This window comes from Aspergillus thermomutatus, assembly GCF_002237265.1.
Source record: "Aspergillus thermomutatus strain HMR AF 39 chromosome Unknown NODE_205, whole genome shotgun sequence".
Taxonomy (NCBI): Eukaryota; Fungi; Ascomycota; class Eurotiomycetes; order Eurotiales; family Aspergillaceae; genus Aspergillus; species Aspergillus thermomutatus.
Genome location: NW_020798254.1, coordinates 1 through 19,279, shown reverse-complemented (window position 1 = coordinate 19,279; position 19,279 = coordinate 1). Strand labels below are relative to the sequence as shown.

At 48.5% G+C, this 19,279-nt stretch overlaps 8 protein-coding genes across 8 annotated transcripts; 3 read left to right on the top strand and 5 right to left on the bottom strand.

The window, feature by feature from the left end:
• Positions 1-1,272: 1,272 nt before the first annotated feature.
• On the bottom strand, positions 1,273-2,992 carry aspE (septin; the record flags this gene model as incomplete). The annotated part of the gene is made up of 2 exons (XM_026756174.1): positions 1,273-2,407; positions 2,466-2,992. 2 exons carry the CDS (start codon positions 2,990-2,992, stop codon positions 1,273-1,275), a joined length of 1,662 nt encoding a protein of 553 aa, XP_026611798.1.
• A 2,484-nt stretch (positions 2,993-5,476) lies between these two features.
• On the bottom strand, positions 5,477-6,731 carry CDV56_102054 (uncharacterized protein; the record flags this gene model as incomplete). The annotated part of the gene is made up of 5 exons (XM_026755673.1): positions 5,477-5,834; positions 5,899-6,060; positions 6,113-6,169; positions 6,225-6,555; positions 6,611-6,731. 5 exons carry the CDS (start codon positions 6,729-6,731, stop codon positions 5,477-5,479), a joined length of 1,029 nt encoding a protein of 342 aa, XP_026611797.1.
• Positions 6,732-7,657: 926 nt separating this feature from the next.
• On the bottom strand, positions 7,658-8,460 carry CDV56_101806 (uncharacterized protein; the record flags this gene model as incomplete). The annotated part of the gene is made up of 4 exons (XM_026755425.1): positions 7,658-7,965; positions 8,054-8,111; positions 8,171-8,303; positions 8,390-8,460. 4 exons carry the CDS (start codon positions 8,458-8,460, stop codon positions 7,658-7,660), a joined length of 570 nt encoding a protein of 189 aa, XP_026611796.1.
• A 762-nt stretch (positions 8,461-9,222) lies between these two features.
• CDV56_101538 (uncharacterized protein) lies at positions 9,223-10,563 on the bottom strand (the record flags this gene model as incomplete). Its single annotated transcript, XM_026755157.1, has 4 exons — positions 9,223-9,845; positions 9,893-10,150; positions 10,229-10,284; positions 10,433-10,563. 4 exons carry the CDS (start codon positions 10,561-10,563, stop codon positions 9,223-9,225), a joined length of 1,068 nt encoding a protein of 355 aa, XP_026611795.1.
• A 446-nt stretch (positions 10,564-11,009) lies between these two features.
• CDV56_101320 (uncharacterized protein) lies at positions 11,010-11,992 on the top strand (the record flags this gene model as incomplete). Its single annotated transcript, XM_026754939.1, has 3 exons — positions 11,010-11,231; positions 11,293-11,554; positions 11,619-11,992. The coding sequence occupies 3 exons, from the start codon at positions 11,010-11,012 to the stop codon at positions 11,990-11,992; spliced, it is 858 nt and encodes a 285-aa protein (XP_026611794.1).
• A 275-nt stretch (positions 11,993-12,267) lies between these two features.
• Positions 12,268-13,183, bottom strand: RPS9 (40S ribosomal protein uS4; the record flags this gene model as incomplete). The annotated part of the gene is made up of 6 exons (XM_026754744.1): positions 12,268-12,445; positions 12,504-12,737; positions 12,797-12,895; positions 12,974-12,992; positions 13,063-13,100; positions 13,170-13,183. The coding sequence occupies 6 exons, from the start codon at positions 13,181-13,183 to the stop codon at positions 12,268-12,270; spliced, it is 582 nt and encodes a 193-aa protein (XP_026611793.1).
• A 265-nt stretch (positions 13,184-13,448) lies between these two features.
• On the top strand, positions 13,449-14,174 carry CDV56_100978 (60S ribosomal protein eL21; the record flags this gene model as incomplete). Its single annotated transcript, XM_026754597.1, has 4 exons — positions 13,449-13,484; positions 13,558-13,625; positions 13,694-13,741; positions 13,850-14,174. 4 exons carry the CDS (start codon positions 13,449-13,451, stop codon positions 14,172-14,174), a joined length of 477 nt encoding a protein of 158 aa, XP_026611792.1.
• An 881-nt stretch (positions 14,175-15,055) lies between these two features.
• Positions 15,056-16,367, top strand: CDV56_100628 (putative mitochondrial carrier protein (Rim2); the record flags this gene model as incomplete). Its single annotated transcript, XM_026754247.1, has 3 exons — positions 15,056-15,255; positions 15,322-16,269; positions 16,328-16,367. The coding sequence occupies 3 exons, from the start codon at positions 15,056-15,058 to the stop codon at positions 16,365-16,367; spliced, it is 1,188 nt and encodes a 395-aa protein (XP_026611791.1).
• Positions 16,368-19,279: the final 2,912 nt, after the last annotated feature.

Below are 19,279 nucleotides of genomic sequence, written 5' to 3'. Positions count from 1 at the left end.
ACTCATCTTGCCCTGCTTGAAAGTTTGAGCCGCACTCTTTTCTGAAGCTCAGCTGTACTTCTGTCTTCTGACGAAGGCACCAGGATATGTGCAGTACTAGTATGCAGTAGTAGGCCAGTACTTATCAGAGGACGGGATGTGCTACTAGGATGCCCCTCCAGTTGAAACGAATCAAAGTTACCTTCAGATCATTCAAGCCGCAGTGCGCACCAATGATGGTGCAAGAAAACGGCCCATACTTGGACCCAAGTGAGTGAGTCAAACGACCCCTGTTCCAGTCTAGTGCCTCGTATCATCCATTCATCCCGGCACCCTCCAGGCATTCCCCGATTATCTTACCCATCCTTTGCGCTCAGGGAAGACCGATTGGTTTGCGATGGGCGATGGAGCTCTGGGCAGGTTGGCCAGATCGAGCTTGTTTTCAGCCTTGCGATCCACAGCACCGTCAGTGCGAGGAAATATCTAGTCTTGATCCTGCATCATACAGCTAATGAATATCACACTTCACCTGAAGAGGGGAGCTAAGGCCTACTAGCGGGAACGGCAAGCAGCGTGCAATTATAGAAGGGTACCAAAGTAACAGATCAGCTAGCCAAACGTTATGAATGTCATTTTCAGAAATGATGTAGAGAAGAGAAACTAGTTCTGATTCAAAGGGGAATCGAGAATACACCGTCTGGGAGGATTGACAACCAGATCTGGAAAGAAAAGAAACAAGCATGATGGAGCCATATGCTCGTGGTATTCGGTACACCGCTCGTATTCGGAATCACAAGGTACCAGGTCATCAAAAGTGATATCACAGAAAACACGCAAGTGGTATAAGGAAAGTCAGAAATTGGCCGCAAATGGTAGAGCAGGAGAAAGTAATCGACAGTGCGGTTTTGTATCCAGATGGGCAACAGCATTTAAATGCTGCTCATCCTAATCTTGGGTCTCTGAACGACATGAGACATGATTCTGAGACGAAGACAATTTTCGCTCCATCTGGGAGGCTCAAACAGTTCAGTGTGCGAGGCAGACATCACACAAGATGTCCCGATCGCAGTTGTCGAGAACCGGTAAGGAACAGAAAGAGAAAGAAAGGAATACATTTGCCAAGAAAGAAAATTGCAGGCCAAATAAACACCTGCTAGCTTATCACACTTCAAATTACCAAAGGATGCGAGTAAGCGGATCGATGTGTTTGCGGAAACTTCGGGTCATTTTCCAACGAGGCGAAAAACTGAACGACTGTTCAAAGGTACGAAGCAGAGCTACAGCTCCAACTTCCTACCGTGTTCGGCGGCCATCATTGGAGGGACCCATCCGTCCACTGTAAATCTTTTGCAACGGCGAGGCGGAGATACCATTGCGGTTTAGACGGCTGGTCCTCCATCGCTCATACCAAACAACACGACTGGCTTCGCGGAGCTCAGTGCGCCAATCGCTGAAAACAGAGTCCTTGAGCTTCACGAAATCGCAGTGTTCGGGATTGTACGGGTCAGCGAACCCCCAGGGAAATTTGCGACCAATTGGCCCTTCCCCACCTTCGAGTGAGTGAGGGTCGGGGGATAGAATTGAGAACGGAAGATGTTGAAAGGCAGCTTGAGATCCTGAAGACTGGGTTGTCCCTTCGCTTCGCTGGGACGGTGAGCTTGGGGTTGGGACCTCAGCTTTGCCCTCATCGACAGGGTCCGAGTCCGCCTTGTGTTCCTCACTCGCGTTACTCACCGTGCCGGCTCCCGCCTCATCCTCGTCGGCGCTTTCTGAAGATGTATATTCTTCCTGGTCCTCCAGAGTCAGAATTTCGAGAGGGTCAATGTTCGCCTTCTTTAAGCTCTGCCAAACTGCCTTCCTCAGATAGCTCATGTGCGCTGTGGTGATCGTATCGGCCTTGCTGATGACAGGGACAACGGTGGTCTTTCCCAAGACAGTTCGCAGAACCTGAACATCGAGGAACTCATCCAAGACTCCAATCACGGGTGTATCGGTGGCTTTGGAAGTTCCCTGGGAAGCGCGTTCGGCGGCAGCGATGTTCTCATCCAGACGCACAGGATCAAGAAGCAGGAAAGTGCAATGGATATGTGTATCCCGGAAGCCGGGGGACCGAATCACTTTCGTCTCCTCGCGCAAGGTCTCTTCGAATTTGCTCTCCAGGAATCCAGTGACACCACGCAGTTGAATGTCCACGATATTCTTCTCCAGCCCCTGAGAGTCCCACAGGGTCAGTCCCACACGCTCGCCGTCGATCTCGGTCTCAAGGTAGTGAGAGATGAAGCCTTCGTTGGCAGGTGAGTGGCGCTCGTATGCTTCGACTTCTTCTGGAGATCGAATGGGATGCTTGTGTGGCGGCATAGTTAATGATTTCCTGAGAAAATTCAAAAATGAGGTCTTGCCCGAGTTGCGAGCACCGATAACAAGAACACTAGCCAAAGTGTGAGCACATATTTCCGTATCGCGTTTCGCGCGATGTTGCTACTCACTTGTAGGGTGTCGGATCCTTGCGCCTCCGCATCCTGCGCGGGTTGTTGACTGTACTGACTGCACTACTCGCATAGCTGTAACGTCCACGGTGGGTCATACTCTCAGTACGCGCGTAAGGATCAGTGGCCTCTGGAGAGGTACTCATATTGCTGCGAATGGCAAGATTCTGATGAGAAGCAGCTGTCTCGTTTGACTGAGTGGGAACGCTGTCGTGGTGTCCGTCGCCCCCGAAAGTCTCGATGACTGGCGTCGGTGCAAGGTCGGGCAGACGAGGAGGGAATTTCGGCATAGACTCGCGCTGACGGCGAAGCTCCTCCTCCTGCGCCTGAGTTCTTTTTTTGCTTCTGCTTCCCGATGTTTTTCTTTCATTCAGCGGCTCAGTTGACTTTGAGCGACGAAGAAAACCTAGAGATGATACACGACGTTGATCCTTGAGATGGCCGTTGCCGTTCTCTGTGATGGTAGGAAGTGTTTCCGAGGAAGGTTGAGTCTGCCCGGGAGTCCGGGGTCTCGACGCGGTTGCCATTATTATTGGTGTTAATCCGAGTAGGCCTCTTCCTAATAATCACTTGACAGGCCGTGGTTCAGTTTGAAAAGTGGGGAAACTGTGAATGAGGATTGTCTCAGATATAGAACTTCTCACCAATAGTGGGACGTTTCACCAACCCTCTTGATGTTACTTCAGAATGACAGTGGTTTGTCCCTGATGTAATTTTGAATGTGTCAAAACTGCAGAGGCGCCTGCTGTATGCAAGTCAGCCAGAGCAATCATCCGAATCGCGCTTCTATTACACGATTGAAAAGTTGTTGGTTCATCCTTTGAATTTATCGAACCTTTTTTACTCCTATCTCTGAAATCAGACGTCGAAACTGACCTTGTATCAAATTATCGCCAATTGACTCTGAATTAGCGTACCAGTGCGAATTCCTCCACGTGGGCAATTGATCCAGGCACGTTCTTGTTGACGTCTCTGTACGGGTACGGCAAACCTTTAATAAGCAATACAAACGGGTCGAATGATGTCTCTGAAAGCAGTGCCGGGTCAGAGACGAGATGCGCTGGTCGGAAATTGCTGAATGTCAGATGCCACACCTCCGAGAAACGAATGAATGATGATAAGAAACCCAACTGAAGAGGGATCAGGAGGGGTCCGATTTAGAATGACGTTCACCAGCCCAGCAAGTGTTTTGTCGGAACCAGCCCCGAGTCTCTGCTGGAGGAGGAGGGAAAATATGGATGAGAGAGCGATTGTGAGTTTTGACAAGAGATTTCGGATTCTGCTGATGAAGCTTCCTCCTTCGATCTTTAAATTTTCCTTTTGACTTTTTTTTTTTTGGATTTTTTTGGTGTGCCTCCCTTGAGGTCAAAACGAAATGTATGATACCTGCTCACAGCGTCCGACTGATGCGGCGCTCGGAGAGAAAAGAAAGATCCAAGAGAAAGAAAGACGGTTAGAAGGATGAGAAAGAGAAAGGAGGTTTACAAGACGAGAATGAATTGAGATGGAGATAGGTCGATGGCGCCCCAGACTGATGATGATCAGCCCAAAGAACAGAGCGCGATAACGTTCTCTTCTCCCAAAAAAAGCTCCTAATTATCCATCCATTCCTCTCTTGTCCAGTTCAAATCTCTGGGTTTTGCTCTATGAACATGTACAAAGGTTGCAAATATTACTCTACATCTACATCTTGAACCAGTATTTTAGCCCTTTGTTGGCCAGCCCGTCTTGCTTTTTTGCCTTTCTCTCTTCTTCAAGCAGCTAATGTCATTGAGGAACTTTTTGAGCTCGACTAGATTCAGGGGCAGCACCGAAGGTCCGAAGCAAATAATAATCTCACAGGGGCTCGACTTCTGAGCCCTCCCCACTCAGACGAACCTACTGGCTAAGGATTAGGTTCGGTTGCTGGTGGTGGTCGCTCCGTATTCAGTCTTAGTGGCTGAGCTGCTGGAGCTTTAGCTTGCTTTATGGAGGGGCACATTGACTGAGCAATTTCATTCGTAGCTAACTAAATACTACCTAGTCACCATTCACAAGCACAAGGGCGTCTCCGAACGTTCAGGGGGCAAGGCAGTCGAGTATGGAATGACACCTGAAAATGATTATTAAGGTTATTCTTAATGAAGGCTGTAAATCAGGAGTATGAAAAGATGAGTGTTGTGATGAGCCACCGCTTGTAGATACTCAATCTCTTTTTGACGCACTCACATCATCAACGTTCATGCAGATTGATCCATCAGATGAAGAACATTGTTGATTATCTATGTCCGGATCTGAGTTTTACCTATGTACCGTGTAGGTAGTAGTCAGGGGTCATTGCCTTTTCTGGTTTAGCTTGCCAAGAAACCACACAATCTAGGTAGGGAAAAACAGCTGGAAAATATGAGATCACGTGGTTCTGGCTATCTTTCTCAATGATATGTCCTGGTAATCCAAACTCCCACTCTCATCAAGTGTTCTTATTCTGAATCAAGCAGTGATGGAAACTCATTAAGGGACTATGGATGTACTCACTGTTTCATACGCCTTTCGAATATTGATGCATTACCAATGACCATCAAAAACAACAACTCAACTGACATCGAAATCTCTTCCAAAGCGATGAGGAATAATCAAGGTACCACATCCTTTGGGCTGTGAAAGTCACGTATCCCAAGGATTGGCGCAATTCAAATTTAGCCGAAAACGAGTCCCAGATCCCCAGAGCGTCCCTGAAGTCAAGGCGATCGTAGCAATAAACATTCAAACAGCCAGCTACGCTCCGAGAATCATCTTCAGTCATGATCTTCGTAAGTAAAGTATGCTCCCCATTCGTGATTCACATGGCTTGTCTAATAGTGCTATGTTCTACCATGTAGAGCGTAAGTACAAGTGGATGTCTTGGGCTTATGCAATCACGATCTTGGCCGTCGGTGGCCTCCCCCGCGCCATAATAATGGTCCGTGAACGGTTCAACTCTTTGTCTCCACAGTTATCAAGCCTTAGATCCCACATTTATCTTCCATTACTGATCACTGTTGCTCTACCGATGCTGTCTTCCATATACGAAATGGGAGAACAATGCATGGGTTGTCCGGACACACTTTGTCGCGAACAAGCTTCTTGAATTTCGGTCCATTTGGTCCCCCACTGTACTTCCTCTGGCCAAAAAGCTCAGGCCCACCCGGCAGTGCATCATCTCCCCACTGACCATTGAAGTTCAACCAGTTAACAGGGTAGCTGGGGTCATAAGGCTGAAAGGTCCCGCTGTCGGCATCATAGCTATATGCATAGGCGCTCAGTATGGGATCCCACAACACTCCACGGTCAGTATGGTCAACGACAAATCCGGCGGGGAGATTGAGATGAGGAATCGTATGGTCATGATCGCTGGCACGGTTCATACTCCTTAGCATCCGCCCCCATCATCAAGGTCATGCGTCGGTCTACTCACCCCGCCATAACGTAAACAGCGTGCGTGCCTTTGGCCGAGTATGCATATGGCCGCTTGCCTTGCTTCTCAGCTGCGTCGTACGTGAAGGCTTGTCCTCCAGCATGCTGACTATACCAGATTGCTTGGGGTTTCCCATTCGAAAACCGGATCATATTATGCTCCCTAGATCGCATGAGCTGTGCACAAATGCTGATGACCTTTTGACTGGACATACCAGTCCCCGATGTGATCACCGAATTCCATACCCAGGACAGTGTTTCCTTGGTTATACCTTTCGAATCATGAGTCTGCCGCGATCCTCACCGAACATATCGGCCATGACTTACGCATAGAAGTAAAAATAAAAGGCATCCACCGTCCCATTTCTGTGATCACGGATAATAATCGTTGAGGAGAAGGCGCCGTCCGTCTTGCCCTGTTGATCTGGAGCGGTGCCATTGAACCACGCTGGCTGCGGAGAAGCATCAATACCTTCCTGAGATGTCAGATAAACGCTTGTGTTGCCCAGACTGTTCAAGCTGTCGAGGTTATCAAGAGTCAAGGGTGACTGGGCCCCTTGGATCGGTTTATAGTCGATCATTGGCGTAGTATGTACAAGCTGCTGTCCAATGTCGGAGGGCATGTACACATCTTGGCTATGCAGCCATACAAGAGGCGCTACGCCATTGTTCAGGGCTCGAAAACCATGTCTGACTGCTGCAGGCACACGTACCATATTCCAGCACGAAGCTCGGTATGCTTGTTGCCGTCAGATCTTTAATAACAGTATCTGCCGTCGCGGCTGCTGGCTGTAGCATATTCCACGCAAAAGCAAACGTCCATGGAGCCCGCATGTTGGTAAGAGAGAAATGATCGATGATCTAGGTCTGGATTGTGCCTAATACCCAGCCACCGGTTCAAAATTTGGCAAGTGTCAGTCATTGAAGGGGAATATCTCATTTGAAAAACTGGATAGTCATGAACGGCAGGCAATTTATAAGTTAGGATGGGTGCCGAGAAGTCAGAATGATCGTCAGTCCTCGGGAATTCGCCCTCCTGGCCATCTCTTAGAGCCAGGGTATCTATTATTTCACCCTGCATTTGAAGCTAGAGTCAATCTCTGCTGCAGCTGACAGGCCATGATAGCAATCAGGAACCATTCAATTAACCTCGTGTGAGGACTAGACGATCTGAGCTGAGCTAGGTACTGTTCATCCGTACAAGGCTTGAATCAATAATTGGTTGCGAGGGGTCATTCCAAGGCGAAAATAAGCATGGTGCGGATGATGCAGTCGAGAATTCCAATCAATACCAGATGGAGTGAGATCGTCCAGTCACGTTGGCCTCGGGTTACATTGTGAAGGATCCTGTGATATTGTTGGTCAACGACAGCTGATTGATTATACCTTAGTCCTTTACATAAAGTAGGTACTAAGATACTCGACTTAGTTACCATCGCCACCATTCAAGTCATCCAGACACCTTTACTAGATAAACTAGCCAGATGACCATCTATTCTCAGAAAGGCAAGGTTTGTATTACAAGGTTTCACTCGTCGGTTCGGCGCCTTCTACCCCAGGATTCTCTTCGATTCAATCCAGGCGATATTTCAACGGGTAGTTTTCTATGGCCCTTTGCTTTATGGTATCAACAACATAAATAGCCCTGCAGACAGTTCTACATCAGTTCGACGGACTATCGTGTCCTGGAGATCGGCTCTTCTGAATGATTAATTCACTAAATTGATACCATATTTACTGATCAGCATGAGGGTATTGAACTATAACTTTCCAGCACCCTGCACAGCTTCCAGCTCTTTCTTCTTCTCCGCCTCTTTCATCAGCTTGAACACCCGCAAATCTAACGGGATTCTCTCCCCAAGCCATGTAGCACGTTGCGTATGATTCCGTTCTTCCTCTGAATCGATCGTGTTTGGGTGGATCAAAGCACTCAGCGGCCCCCTATTGATAACCAGCCAAGGTACGAACGCACCGAACTGGGCAGGTGTGAAGAGGTTGACTTCGAACATGGCGACTGGATGAGGCCCTACTGGCCTGTCGAAGAAGGTGTAAATGCGAAGCTCAGGGACTGCATACTGTCAGTCATTTCCGTACTTTGACTTGGAGGTGACCGGATTTTCGCAACAAGATCAACGCCAGGGGAAAAGAGCCCTTACATTCGCGTCTGATTCTTTCATGTAAAGCTCTGGCGTATGCGACTTGATCTGGGTTATTCTAAGCAAGCAAGATCAGTGATGGCTAAACAGTCAACAGTATTTTAAAGGAATTCTAACCTGAAAATGATAGATATGGATATCAAACCCTCCACGGCGACCTTTAGCGAGAGGGTCGGGGAATTCGTCGTATGCTTTACTTAAGATTCCATGCTGGGGATTCTTGAGGGACTTTCCATCCTCGGTCTTTTCACTATCAAAATCTCGTTAGTTTCTCCGTCTCGTGTCTTACGCAATATTTGACCTGGACTCAATCCTTCCCAAAAGCTAGAGACTTACTCTGTCAGTGGTTCGAGCTTTTCGTAGCCCTCGAGTGGAGATGGGTATGAGAAAGCAAACTGGTCCGTCATTGCTTGTGAAGATCAGATATATAGATCGGAATGGGTAATTGTGTGTATAGTTCTATGTTTTCTTCATTTAAGAGTCTGCGTGAGTCTATCAAAGATCTGGTGTCGAAATAGACCGGCCGATCCGAGGTTGTCTATATATTTAATCAATCAATAGTCGCAGAGGTGAACGTTCCACACTTGATTATGCAATTACCAGAAATATGACGGGGACATATGCTGATTAACAATTCGATTGACTAATTCTTAGAAATTCGAAAGCCATGATTGAGAAATATGATGCAATATCCCTGGTACGCAGAAATCGGTCCCTCTGTTGTCTGTAATTCCGCACTCTGACAAAGCCGCGGAATCAACACTTTATCTCTTGGCAGATGGGTATGGATTATGAAGTGCACGACTGGACAAACAAATCTGGATATTATTACATTGATCTTTTACATGTTAGTAAGATAAATATCAGCGAGTCGGAAATGATCAGACTCAAGTATATGACATCAGGTTTGTCATTATGAGCTCGTATGCCCTTAATCTGATGATTGTAATCGTGATATATTCATATATCACTACCACACCTATAGTCCCAAGTAAAGGAGGCGGCTCACTCACTGCTTAAATTCATGTTTCATAATCATGCATGAAGGGCTAAGTTGTTCCTAACGCCTGGCTTGGATGTATGCTTTTCCCCCCAGGTCATACCCATATAGAAATACTCAAACCCCCATACTCCGGTTACTGAATAGAACCTGTTTCCTGTAAACAATGCTACCACAAAGCCTTGACATCGATATGTCCATCGTCGTTAACAAACTTTCCGCGATCCCATTCACGATCCTCGCCTTTCTTTGACCACTTCACATCTTCGAGTCTGCCTTCGTCGTCATCACCACCCGTGGCTGGTTTACTAGAATTGCTCTTCCATCGATCAACGACAGCATCGTTGAAGCCTGCTTCTCGTAGTCGTTCCTCTCCCTTTTGCTTCCATCGAGCACGGTCGCGGAGCGCCTCGAGGGCGAGCTCCCAATCATCTTCCTCGGTTGTAAGACCTGCAACAGGACGTCGAGAGCGCCCTTTGCGCTGATCTAGATCGTCGTCTTCCATGTGAACATCCAGCGATGGATCGTAGTCGGGAGCAAAGTGAGCGTCGATATTGCTCAACTTGGCTCTATAGGCGCCCCGACCCCGAGAGCGAATTGGCCCCGAACCGCTTTGGCCGCCATGCTTAGGAGGTAGTGGTCCCACCAAATCCTCGAGTGGATCAGACTCAAACCCAGACTCTCTTCTCGGAGTAGGCGATGCTCGTTCTTTCTCGCCTGCTGTGGTGTGTTTCCGTGTCGTGCGATCATCGCGTGAGCTGCGGCGAGTGTCGTGTCTTGTATCCTCTCTACCTTTCCGACTCATGTGTCTGTCTGGTGATGGACTGCGAGAGGGCGACAATGAGACCGTGCGTCGACGACGTCGTCTGTAGCGATCGCGAGAATTTGAGGCATGATCATCTCGTGGAGAGCGGCTACGTGAGGACGATCGGCGGCGATGTTCCTTCCTTGAAGATCGATGACGCTTTTCACCAGTGTCATCAGATCGATGGGTTCGTCGGTGTCTGCGGGACCGATCTCTGTCCGAGGACGCTGAACGACTCCTATGGCTTCTCCTGTGAGGGCGATGCCTTGGTTCCCGGCTTTCTCTTGTGTCTCTTAGGGACTCCAAGTTGTCCGATGGGTGTCGAGATAGATGACGGTCGCGTTCTTTGATATCATTTGCCGAGGAAGACGAAGCTTGGCCCCGTAGTTGTCGCATTCGTTCCCTGGCTTCTCTTTCTTCCTTCCGCTTCAATGCAGCGTTATGACTGTCGGTTTCCTTTATGATATTGCGTAGAAACCTCGTATTCGGTTTAGGAGCTGCACCTGTAGGTCTGCGAGGCGATATACATCAACACCATTCTGATCATAGTGGCACTCCACATCAGAGATCGTACCTTTTAGGCAGATAAGCACCCAATCCTTGAGCGGAATATTTCATTGAGCTGTCACGGGCCTCCTTGGCTAATACTTGTGCAACATAGTCATTGCTCAGTTCGTCATTCATTTCTCCAGTGTTTGAAGGCATGATCGCGGGCGAAGGAAAGCGGCGATTGCGCCCAAGTGGGCAACGGTAGGTGCTCCTTCAGAATTCGAGCTTTAGCCAGCAGACAGTCTTCGCGACATCAACCAGACGAGCAAGGATAAGACATGAACTGAGTGACTTGAGGAAATACAAATGGACTGTCTATTTGCTCATGGTAGGTGCCAATTAAAGTGAGGAAAGTGACTTCACCGCTCGCTGGGGAAGCCGCGCTAAATGGCAATCAAAGCGGTGTCCCTCACAATTGTCCGATAAGCTTTTGTTTACTTTCCCATTATCTACCAGCTAACGCGCAGTCAAATGTATCGGTTCTGAAGATACCCTAGTATTCTCAGATAAAAAAACTCTTGACTAATCAAACTCAGTACTCAAACCTAGGATCCCCGAAAATTGCTACAAAACATATCAAACTGAGGGAGACTGCTTGAAAAATGACCGACCAGAGCCCCGCTGAAACACTCGAACAGCTCCGACAATTGGAGCAAGAGAATGGCGACCTGAAGACTCGTCTTGCCATCATCCGCATAAGCGAACCTATTTCTTCATCAGATGCTGAAAATCGCAATCCATCGCCGTCCAAGCGTACCTCTGACGTTTCGGCCATCGATAATCCCACGCCTGCTTCCCTGGAAGCAGATTTGACACACTACAAGGTACGGACAAGCGAACTTCCCCTCTGCATATGCTATGATGTCCTCTGACTTGTATGAAAAGGAACTCTTTTCCAAATTGCGCTTTTCCTATGTTGAGCAAGTAACAAAAGAAAAGTTCCTACGAGCGATCGTGGGCGATCCTCCCCTGGTCGTCGGACACAATGAAAACGTAGAGTTGGAAGGGCAGCTGGCAGAGGTGAAAGCTGAGCTTAAGTCACGCAAGGAGGAAGTCAGGATCATGATTGAAGATATGGAGAAGATGGGTCGGGATCTGGCGAGTCGTGAGTTCCTTTTGTCCATCATGGCGCGAAAGCGGCCGCTAAGTAATATTTGCGGCAGGATACAAAAAAGTGCAACTACAGATGACACAACTTTCAACGCTCCCAGAATCGATCGAGAACCTTGAATCCACGATCGCCGGACTGCGTGCGAAACAGATCGCCACGATGGGCACGTCATCCTCACAAAACCTTCCACTGCCAGCGACGCTGTCTCTCTTGGCCGAGCGGGAGGCAGAACTTGCAGCATTAAATCGGCAACTTGCGGCAGTACAGAATGCTCTGCCGCGCAAGACAAGAGAAGCCGAAGCAATGGAAAGAGAATTGAGCGTACTAGAAAGGCGCAGGAGCGAAGCAACCACACAAGCACGGGAGGCACAGAGAATGAAACAGGAAGGCGAGAGCGACGGTCTCGAAGAGATGGGCAGGTGGTACAGGAGTGCAGAGAAAACACTGAAAAGTTTGGTGGGTGTTGAGGGATGAGACCGGGGAGCCGGATGTTTGATGACTGGGTTTGTATTATGGCGGCGTTGGGGGTTCATAATTTCGACGTATATACAGGCGAAAAACGGTGATATTCTAAATTTACGGCGCAATGGTATGACTTGGGTCTCGAAATGAAGCCGTTAGGCTGTTTAATTCATTGACGTGCATGATCATACAACATGATACGCTATGCTGCAGACACCATGGAACCCCTTGTGTTTTTGATTTCCAAAACGAGACCCGTCCGTACTCCTGACTTTTAGTTAAGACATTTACTCCTCGTCCTCCTCAGCCTCGTCACCATCACCGCCGGCAGCGGCAGCGGCCTTCTTGCGCTGGACACGGCCAGGGCGGCCACCGCCGTAGGGGGAGGTGAGAGCGAAGTCAATGTGCTTCTGGGAGTCAAGGCGAACCATGTAGGAAGGCACGTTGACAATCTGCTTGCCGACGCTGTTGGTTGAACTAAGTTAGTATCATTTCCTTAGCGCTATCGCACGGTGGGCCATACCGGATGTGACGCTGCTTGATCAGGACACGAGCGTGGTGAATGGACTTGGCAAGACCGAGCTTGTAGACACAGGTCTGCAGACGACGCTCGAGGAAGTCCTCGACACGGAGGGCCAGGACGTAATCGAGCTTCATGCGGGACTCATCGAGCACACCAATGCGGACCAGACGACGAATCAAAGCGTTACCTTCGAAAAGACGCTTGGGGTCCTTCTCGTCGAGGGTGAGAAGCTCACTGAACCCAAAAATATTAGTCACTGCTCTCAATTATCGCAGGGCTGATAAAGCGCATACCGAGCAGCACGACGAATCTTGGACAGGGTGAGCTGGACACGCCACACCTCACGCTTGTTGCGCAGGCCGTACTCGCCGACAATCTTCAGTTCCGAGTCACTAGCGACCAAAGGTTAGGCATGGAACACACGACTTAAACAGAAGCACGCTTCTGATCAGTGGCCGGAGAGTACTAACAGACGAGCCGACTCGAAAGCTGGACACCAATTAGCGCTTATTCGGACTTTGATGAATTTTCCATTTTTGGACATATTAGAAGTACTTACGACGACGAGGGACCTTGTAGGTCTTGGAGTAAACGCGACTGCAATGCAGAAACGGTAATTAGAATGATGCGACATGATTTCACACTCATAGCAAGGCATATACTCACGGGACGGGGGCCATGGCTGCTGATTGCGCGTTGTCGTGATGTTGTCGAACACACCAAACTTCACGAAGATCGCAAAGTTCAGAAGTTGAGGATGCTCTTTGGAGAGGAGACAAGCGAGGAAGAAGAGTGTAGTCTAACCGTGGTGAGGTTAGGGCTAGGGCTAGCCCTAGCGGCACACCAAGCACCCGAGGACGTTGACACCATCACCAAGTGCGGCAGAAGGAGGCATTTCTTCGTTGTCGACAATTTTTCAACACCAGCACCACCAACACCGCAAAAATGGGTCACTCCCACGGTTTGAGATCGGGCACTCGCGTACGTTCTTGCGATGGATTCATATCGACGCCTTTTTTCGCGGGGTGAAACGGAGCGCTGACGATGGTTGTAGTATGCCTTCAGCCGCGGCTTCAAAGAGAACGGCATGATCCGTCTGTCGACCTACCTGAAGACTTACCGGTACGACCAGCTTTCGAAACATAATACTGAAGAAAGGTGCGGGCAGGATCTGATTGTTGTTTTCATAGGGTTGGCGACATTGTGGATATCAAGGTCAACGGTGCCGTTCAGAAGGGGTCAGTACAATTTCCACCCGCTGCAATTACGAGGAGTCCGGAAGGCGCGGATTATGCGTGATTGTGTTGGGAAAATGTGAGGAGTGGTTTGCTGAAATTTTGGAACAGTATGCCTTACAAGGTCTACAACGGTAAGACCGGTGTCGTCTACAACGTGACCAAGTCTTCTGTCGGTGTCATCGTGTACAAGGTTGTCGGCAACCGCTACATGGAGAAGCGCATCAACGTTCGCATCGAGCACGTCAAGCACTCCCGCTCCCGTGAGGACTTCATCAAGCGTGTCAAGGAGAACGCCGCCAAGAAGCGCCAGGCTAAGGAGCAGGGCATCCACCTCCACCTGAAGAGACAGCCTGCCATGCCCCGTGAGGCCCACGTTGTCGAGGGTGTTGCCGCTGAGACCATCACTCCCATCCCTTACGACACCCACATCTAAACGAATGGATATGGTCGATATGGTCGATGCGGTTGTTTGGTGTTTCTGGGTTTTTCCGTCTATGGGTGGACTTTGCATTGAGACGAAGCGATAAAAAATTAGGGTTCTCAGATGTTCTGGCACATCTCAAGCCTGTGCATAGATTCCCCTCAATGAAAGAAAAAAAGACAAACCTTTCGATTCCCCCTTTTGAAGATGCAGTACGATTTGGATATTCTGGCTCGAACGGGATTCTGATAGGCACCTATTGGTCAATCTGCCAGACAACTTTAGCGCCCAATAACTCCTGCAATATTGCTATTTCTAGGAGCAATACTCAATCAATCGCTTGATCCATTTTTTTCGCAAGATCGTGTCATATCATCAGAGATTCTTCATTCCGTAGACGTAGGCAATTATCATGCCGACTGTAACGAGGCAGCATCTGTCTGAAGCGGCGCCTGTACCACCTCCACCGGGAGCGCTGAATCAGAGTGAATGTATATATGGAACCGGTAGAGCTCAGGTAGCTACATCGGAGCAGCCAAAGAACGACGCTATGAGACCTCATATTCTCTATGAATAAAATAATCCAATGGTCGTGCCTGCATTAGCCCGTAAAAGCGGCGATGAAAGAGATTGCCAATCGGCAGTGGCAGTGAGATCCGCCCATAGGTTCCGCCCAGGCAAAAATAAGCCATCGCCAAAAAATTGAACTCGAAAGCATCCTCGGCGCCAGCTACGCCTTTTTATTTGATTCGGTTTGAAATTTTTCAGCATCAGTTTGTACATTACTTCTGAGTATTGCCCCTTCATGACCATCACAGCTTAAATTGTGCTACTGCTCTCCGTCTCAGACCGATCTTCCCATTCTCCGTCCCGATAATACCCAGGTCTTGTTGATGCCTTTTTCAGCCACTTCTCACCCCAGCTCTGCGCAGGCGCATCTGGGAGCAGGAGAGTCTGCAGCAACCGTTGGTAAAGATCTCGTCTTACAATCAAGGGAAACTGGCGAAGTTGTACCACAACGGACGCAGCCGTTCACACAAGATGTCAACAAAAAGAGCCAAGCAAAGCCTTTCGCCCATTTTGTCGCTGGCGGGTAAGAAGAAATTATGTTTCAATGGTGATTGAGACGAATCTCGAGGCTAATGCGATTGATTCACAGGATTGGTGGAATGACCGCCGCGACCCTTACTTCTCCTCTTGATGTCCTGAAAACCCGGTTACAGTCCGACTTCTACCAAGCCCAGCTCAAGTCTCTCCGTGCCGCTCACCCATTGCCACCATCCAACTCACTCGCTTCACTTCCTCGGACAGCTATGATGCACTTTAGCGAGACCTTCCAGATCTTGCGCTCGATACATGTCCATGAGGGCTGGCGCGCACTGTTCAAGGGCCTGGGACCGAATCTCATTGGAGTTGTTCCGGCGCGTGCCATTAACTTCTACGTATATGGAAATGGAAAGCGGATACTCAGCGACTACTATCAGTACCACGATTCTAAGGAGACGCCCGTCGGAGTGCATCTGACGGCGGCCGCCGTAGCAGGAATTGCCACCGGAACAGCCACCAACCCGATCTGGCTGGTGAAGACACGCTTACAACTGGACAAGTCTAACGCCGAGAATGGCAAGGGCCGTCAGTATAAAAACAGCTGGGACTGTATCAAACAAACGGTGCGCCACGAGGGCATTCGAGGCTTGTACAAGGGACTTTCGGCATCATATCTCGGTGTGACCGAGTCAACTCTGCAATGGGTGATGTACGAACAAATGAAGATGTACTTAGCGCGCAGGGAAGCAGCGAAGCGTGCTGATCCCAATCACGTCTACAATTTCTGGGACGATGTGGAGTTGTGGGGTGGTCGAATCTGTTCTGCGGGGATGGCGAAGCTGATTGCTGCGGCCGCCACGTACCCCCACGAAGTTGTGCGAACGAGGCTGAGGCAAGCCCCCACTGTTTCTGTGGGAGATGGCAAGGTTCAGATGAAATACACGGGTCTTGTGCAGTGCTTTAAGACTGTGTGGAAGGAGGAGGGCATGCTCGGATTGTATGGCGGTCTGACACCGCATTTGCTGCGTGTGGTTCCGTCAGCCGCCATCATGTTCGGAATGTGAGTATCTCTTGTCACTGCTTACACAGATTATCAGCTTCTGACATTATCGCTTTAGGTACGAGGTGATTTTGCGCGTTTTCGGAACGACTTCATAAATCACCCCAGTTTGTCCTCTCGACTCTGAAAGCGCAGAAGATTCTCTTTGAGCGTAAATTTGTACTATATTCAACCGCTTTTTTTACTGGTGTCATTATCGACTAGAAGGGTCAACTGCATATATATGGCGCAATTCTTGGATGGTTGCTACTCGGACCGGCGTCTTCGCTCTTCTCTCACATTTGATCTAATACAAGGTTGGGAACCCTCGATGTATGTAACTATATGGTGGGGTTGGATCAACCATGAAAAAGTGTCTGCTAGAAAGAGAACCCAATTTGGTAAAAACGGACACTATCATGCTATAGTCGGTACCTCGTTGAATTTTATGTTAGCCGAATATCTAATGCAGGTACGGAGTACCGCTACCGCTAATCTTCACATCAAGCACATCAGCATACAACTGCATCAAGTCATCATATGATTCAGTAAATCTTGCTTCTCATTTCCTCAGATTGACTGGCGAGTGTCTCGGTTACTCATATTTCAGTTATTGCTATATCATCCTCCCCTGCGTTGGCTTGTTAGATAGGTAGTTTGTGAATGTCAGTGACACAAAAAGTATATCCGTCGTACATAGTGGCTTAACGCCTGGAGAATGTGCAACCTATTATGTAAACATACTTTAAGACGTATGCAGCGAGAAAACCAATAGAAGCAAAGATCTTGATAATCAAATCAGGTACCTTACCATCATCGTATCATTACATCTCGTTTTCTGGTAGACTTGTTGCTCCTTTCGTTGACTAAGGTCAACACTATCTCTGGGAACGTAACGGGCAAACCTCACCGAGTACCAGAAGCGATCCATACCTGGGCTAAGATATCGAATTTGCCTCTGCACGCGAGCTGATTATGTTTAGCCCCTCTGTCTAGTTTACGTGTCAACGCGATCATTCAAGGTCTGATCGTCGTTAGCGTAAGTACTCGGCGAGGGCAAGGCTGACAGCTCCTGTCAGAGAGGGACTAGCGGTCAAGCACACAGTGTGTCACGGATTCGAGAAGATGGAAGACCGTTCCTGCTTCCAGAAGGTGAGATGAATGCAGTTTATGGCCATAGAGGGAGATTAACGAGAAATAGAAGCATTACGATCTCAACGGAGGAGGCGCAGTGAGGGGACTGGGATGCAGCGACGCCTCCAATTGCGCGTGAACAACCACGCACCGAAGAACTTGTTGCTGCTCGCCAGCTTCGAGAACAGGTAGGAGAATAAGGGGGGTCTGACAAGACCAACCCGGTACTGAAGCTTGCAGCTTATCATTATCAATTGTCGAATGATGGTCGGAGCATCTGCTTGCTCCAAGGATCACCCATGACTGTGATCAGCTCCCAAATCGGGTAATGCCAGGCCAATAGGTACTCCCTTGCGATCCATCCGCTCAGAAGGTATTGTGAGCAAGGTGAAACAGTGACCATGTTCGGAAAAGTTGCGCCGGAGGGAAGCTACCCATGTTGTCGACAGATATTTTGTTCACACTTGGAGCTGTTGCCTTGTTCTGGGCCAATATTGCCCTCGAGATGTTACTGATTGCACCTATTTTGTGCTGTATCATTCCTGACTTCATCTGTTTGACTCCGAAAAGATGGGAGGGAAGGTTTCCGTATTTTGTCTTTTCATCTGACCGTTTCCTCAACATTACCCATTGCGATGCGATCCTACCTATAAGAAGGTCATTTCCCTCTGTCCAGAGGGAGCTATAGCAATCTAACAGGACTCTCCTCCCCGATACATTCTCTCTACTGAGAGGCAGCTCGCTTGGAATTGAATTCTCTTATCCTCTAACTGCTGTATCCGACTCTACGTAGCATCATCGATACTCGATTCCTATAACGACCCTTTCGTGTGTGATTATCCCAATGCCGACCAATCCAAGGTAGCCAGCCCCAGCCTCTTTTTCAAAATCTTCCTCTCAGTCCGCCGATTTTCTTGCTTTCAGCCTTCTCAGGCTAACTGGGGTTCTTCAAGGAACCAAAAGTCTCACGCCACTCAGCAACAAATGGACCTTCTCCATATCGGCTCCTGGACACATCGGTACGATATCACCGCAGCTCCTCAAGGCATTCTTCGGTCTCCTGGCGCCAAAAATCCTTTGCCATCCTTGAAAAATCAAAGCAGCACTAAACGTCCTCTAATGCTGCAAGCTATGCTGGATCAGTCTCCAAAAGCAGACCCTTGGTCGCCAATCACGATGCAGCAAAAGCAGAACCAAAAGCTGTCACTTTGATTTGTTTTTTTAACTTCTTTTGTATACTCACCTTCGCTTCTCCTTTCTATTGCTATATGTTAAGTCTTTTGTTTGTTAGGTTAGACTGCTCTGTACTTGGCGTGACAGAGGCCAAAAGCATTTTACATTTCTTATCAGTCCCTTGTTGCTGTGGTGTCCTATACTCCAATTTCCCAAAAGTTACTTTTGATTAGCATTAGTCCTTCTTGGAACCTATGCTTCACTGAGATAATTATCCCAAGCGAGCTTCTTTGTCGTGTCTTGGCCATTGTAGACCTGATTAGAGTCAGGTCAGGCGTTGCCTGAGGAGGTCAGGCTACGTGGATCAGGGACCTACTGTCGATGGATCTCTCATCCGACAGTGATAATCGATATCACAGTACCTTGTCTCACTTAAAAACCCAGACCGCAATCTTTGTTCTGATATCGATCTACTCAGGCGTCCATTGGAGTTATGCAGGACCGTCCTCAAATCTATAGTTCTTCTCTCACGTCTCTTGGTTCTGGTGTCCATCCAGCCTTGCACCGCCCCTGGCGAGGTTATGTTATCCCAAAAACAGCCTTGGGCAGCTTGACTCTAAGAGCAGACTAAGAAAATCATTATTCAAAGGCTGAGTTTGGAAGTATGGCTGATGTACGGATTTTTTATTCTATTTTTCATTTTAATTTATTGTTTCTTTTGGGG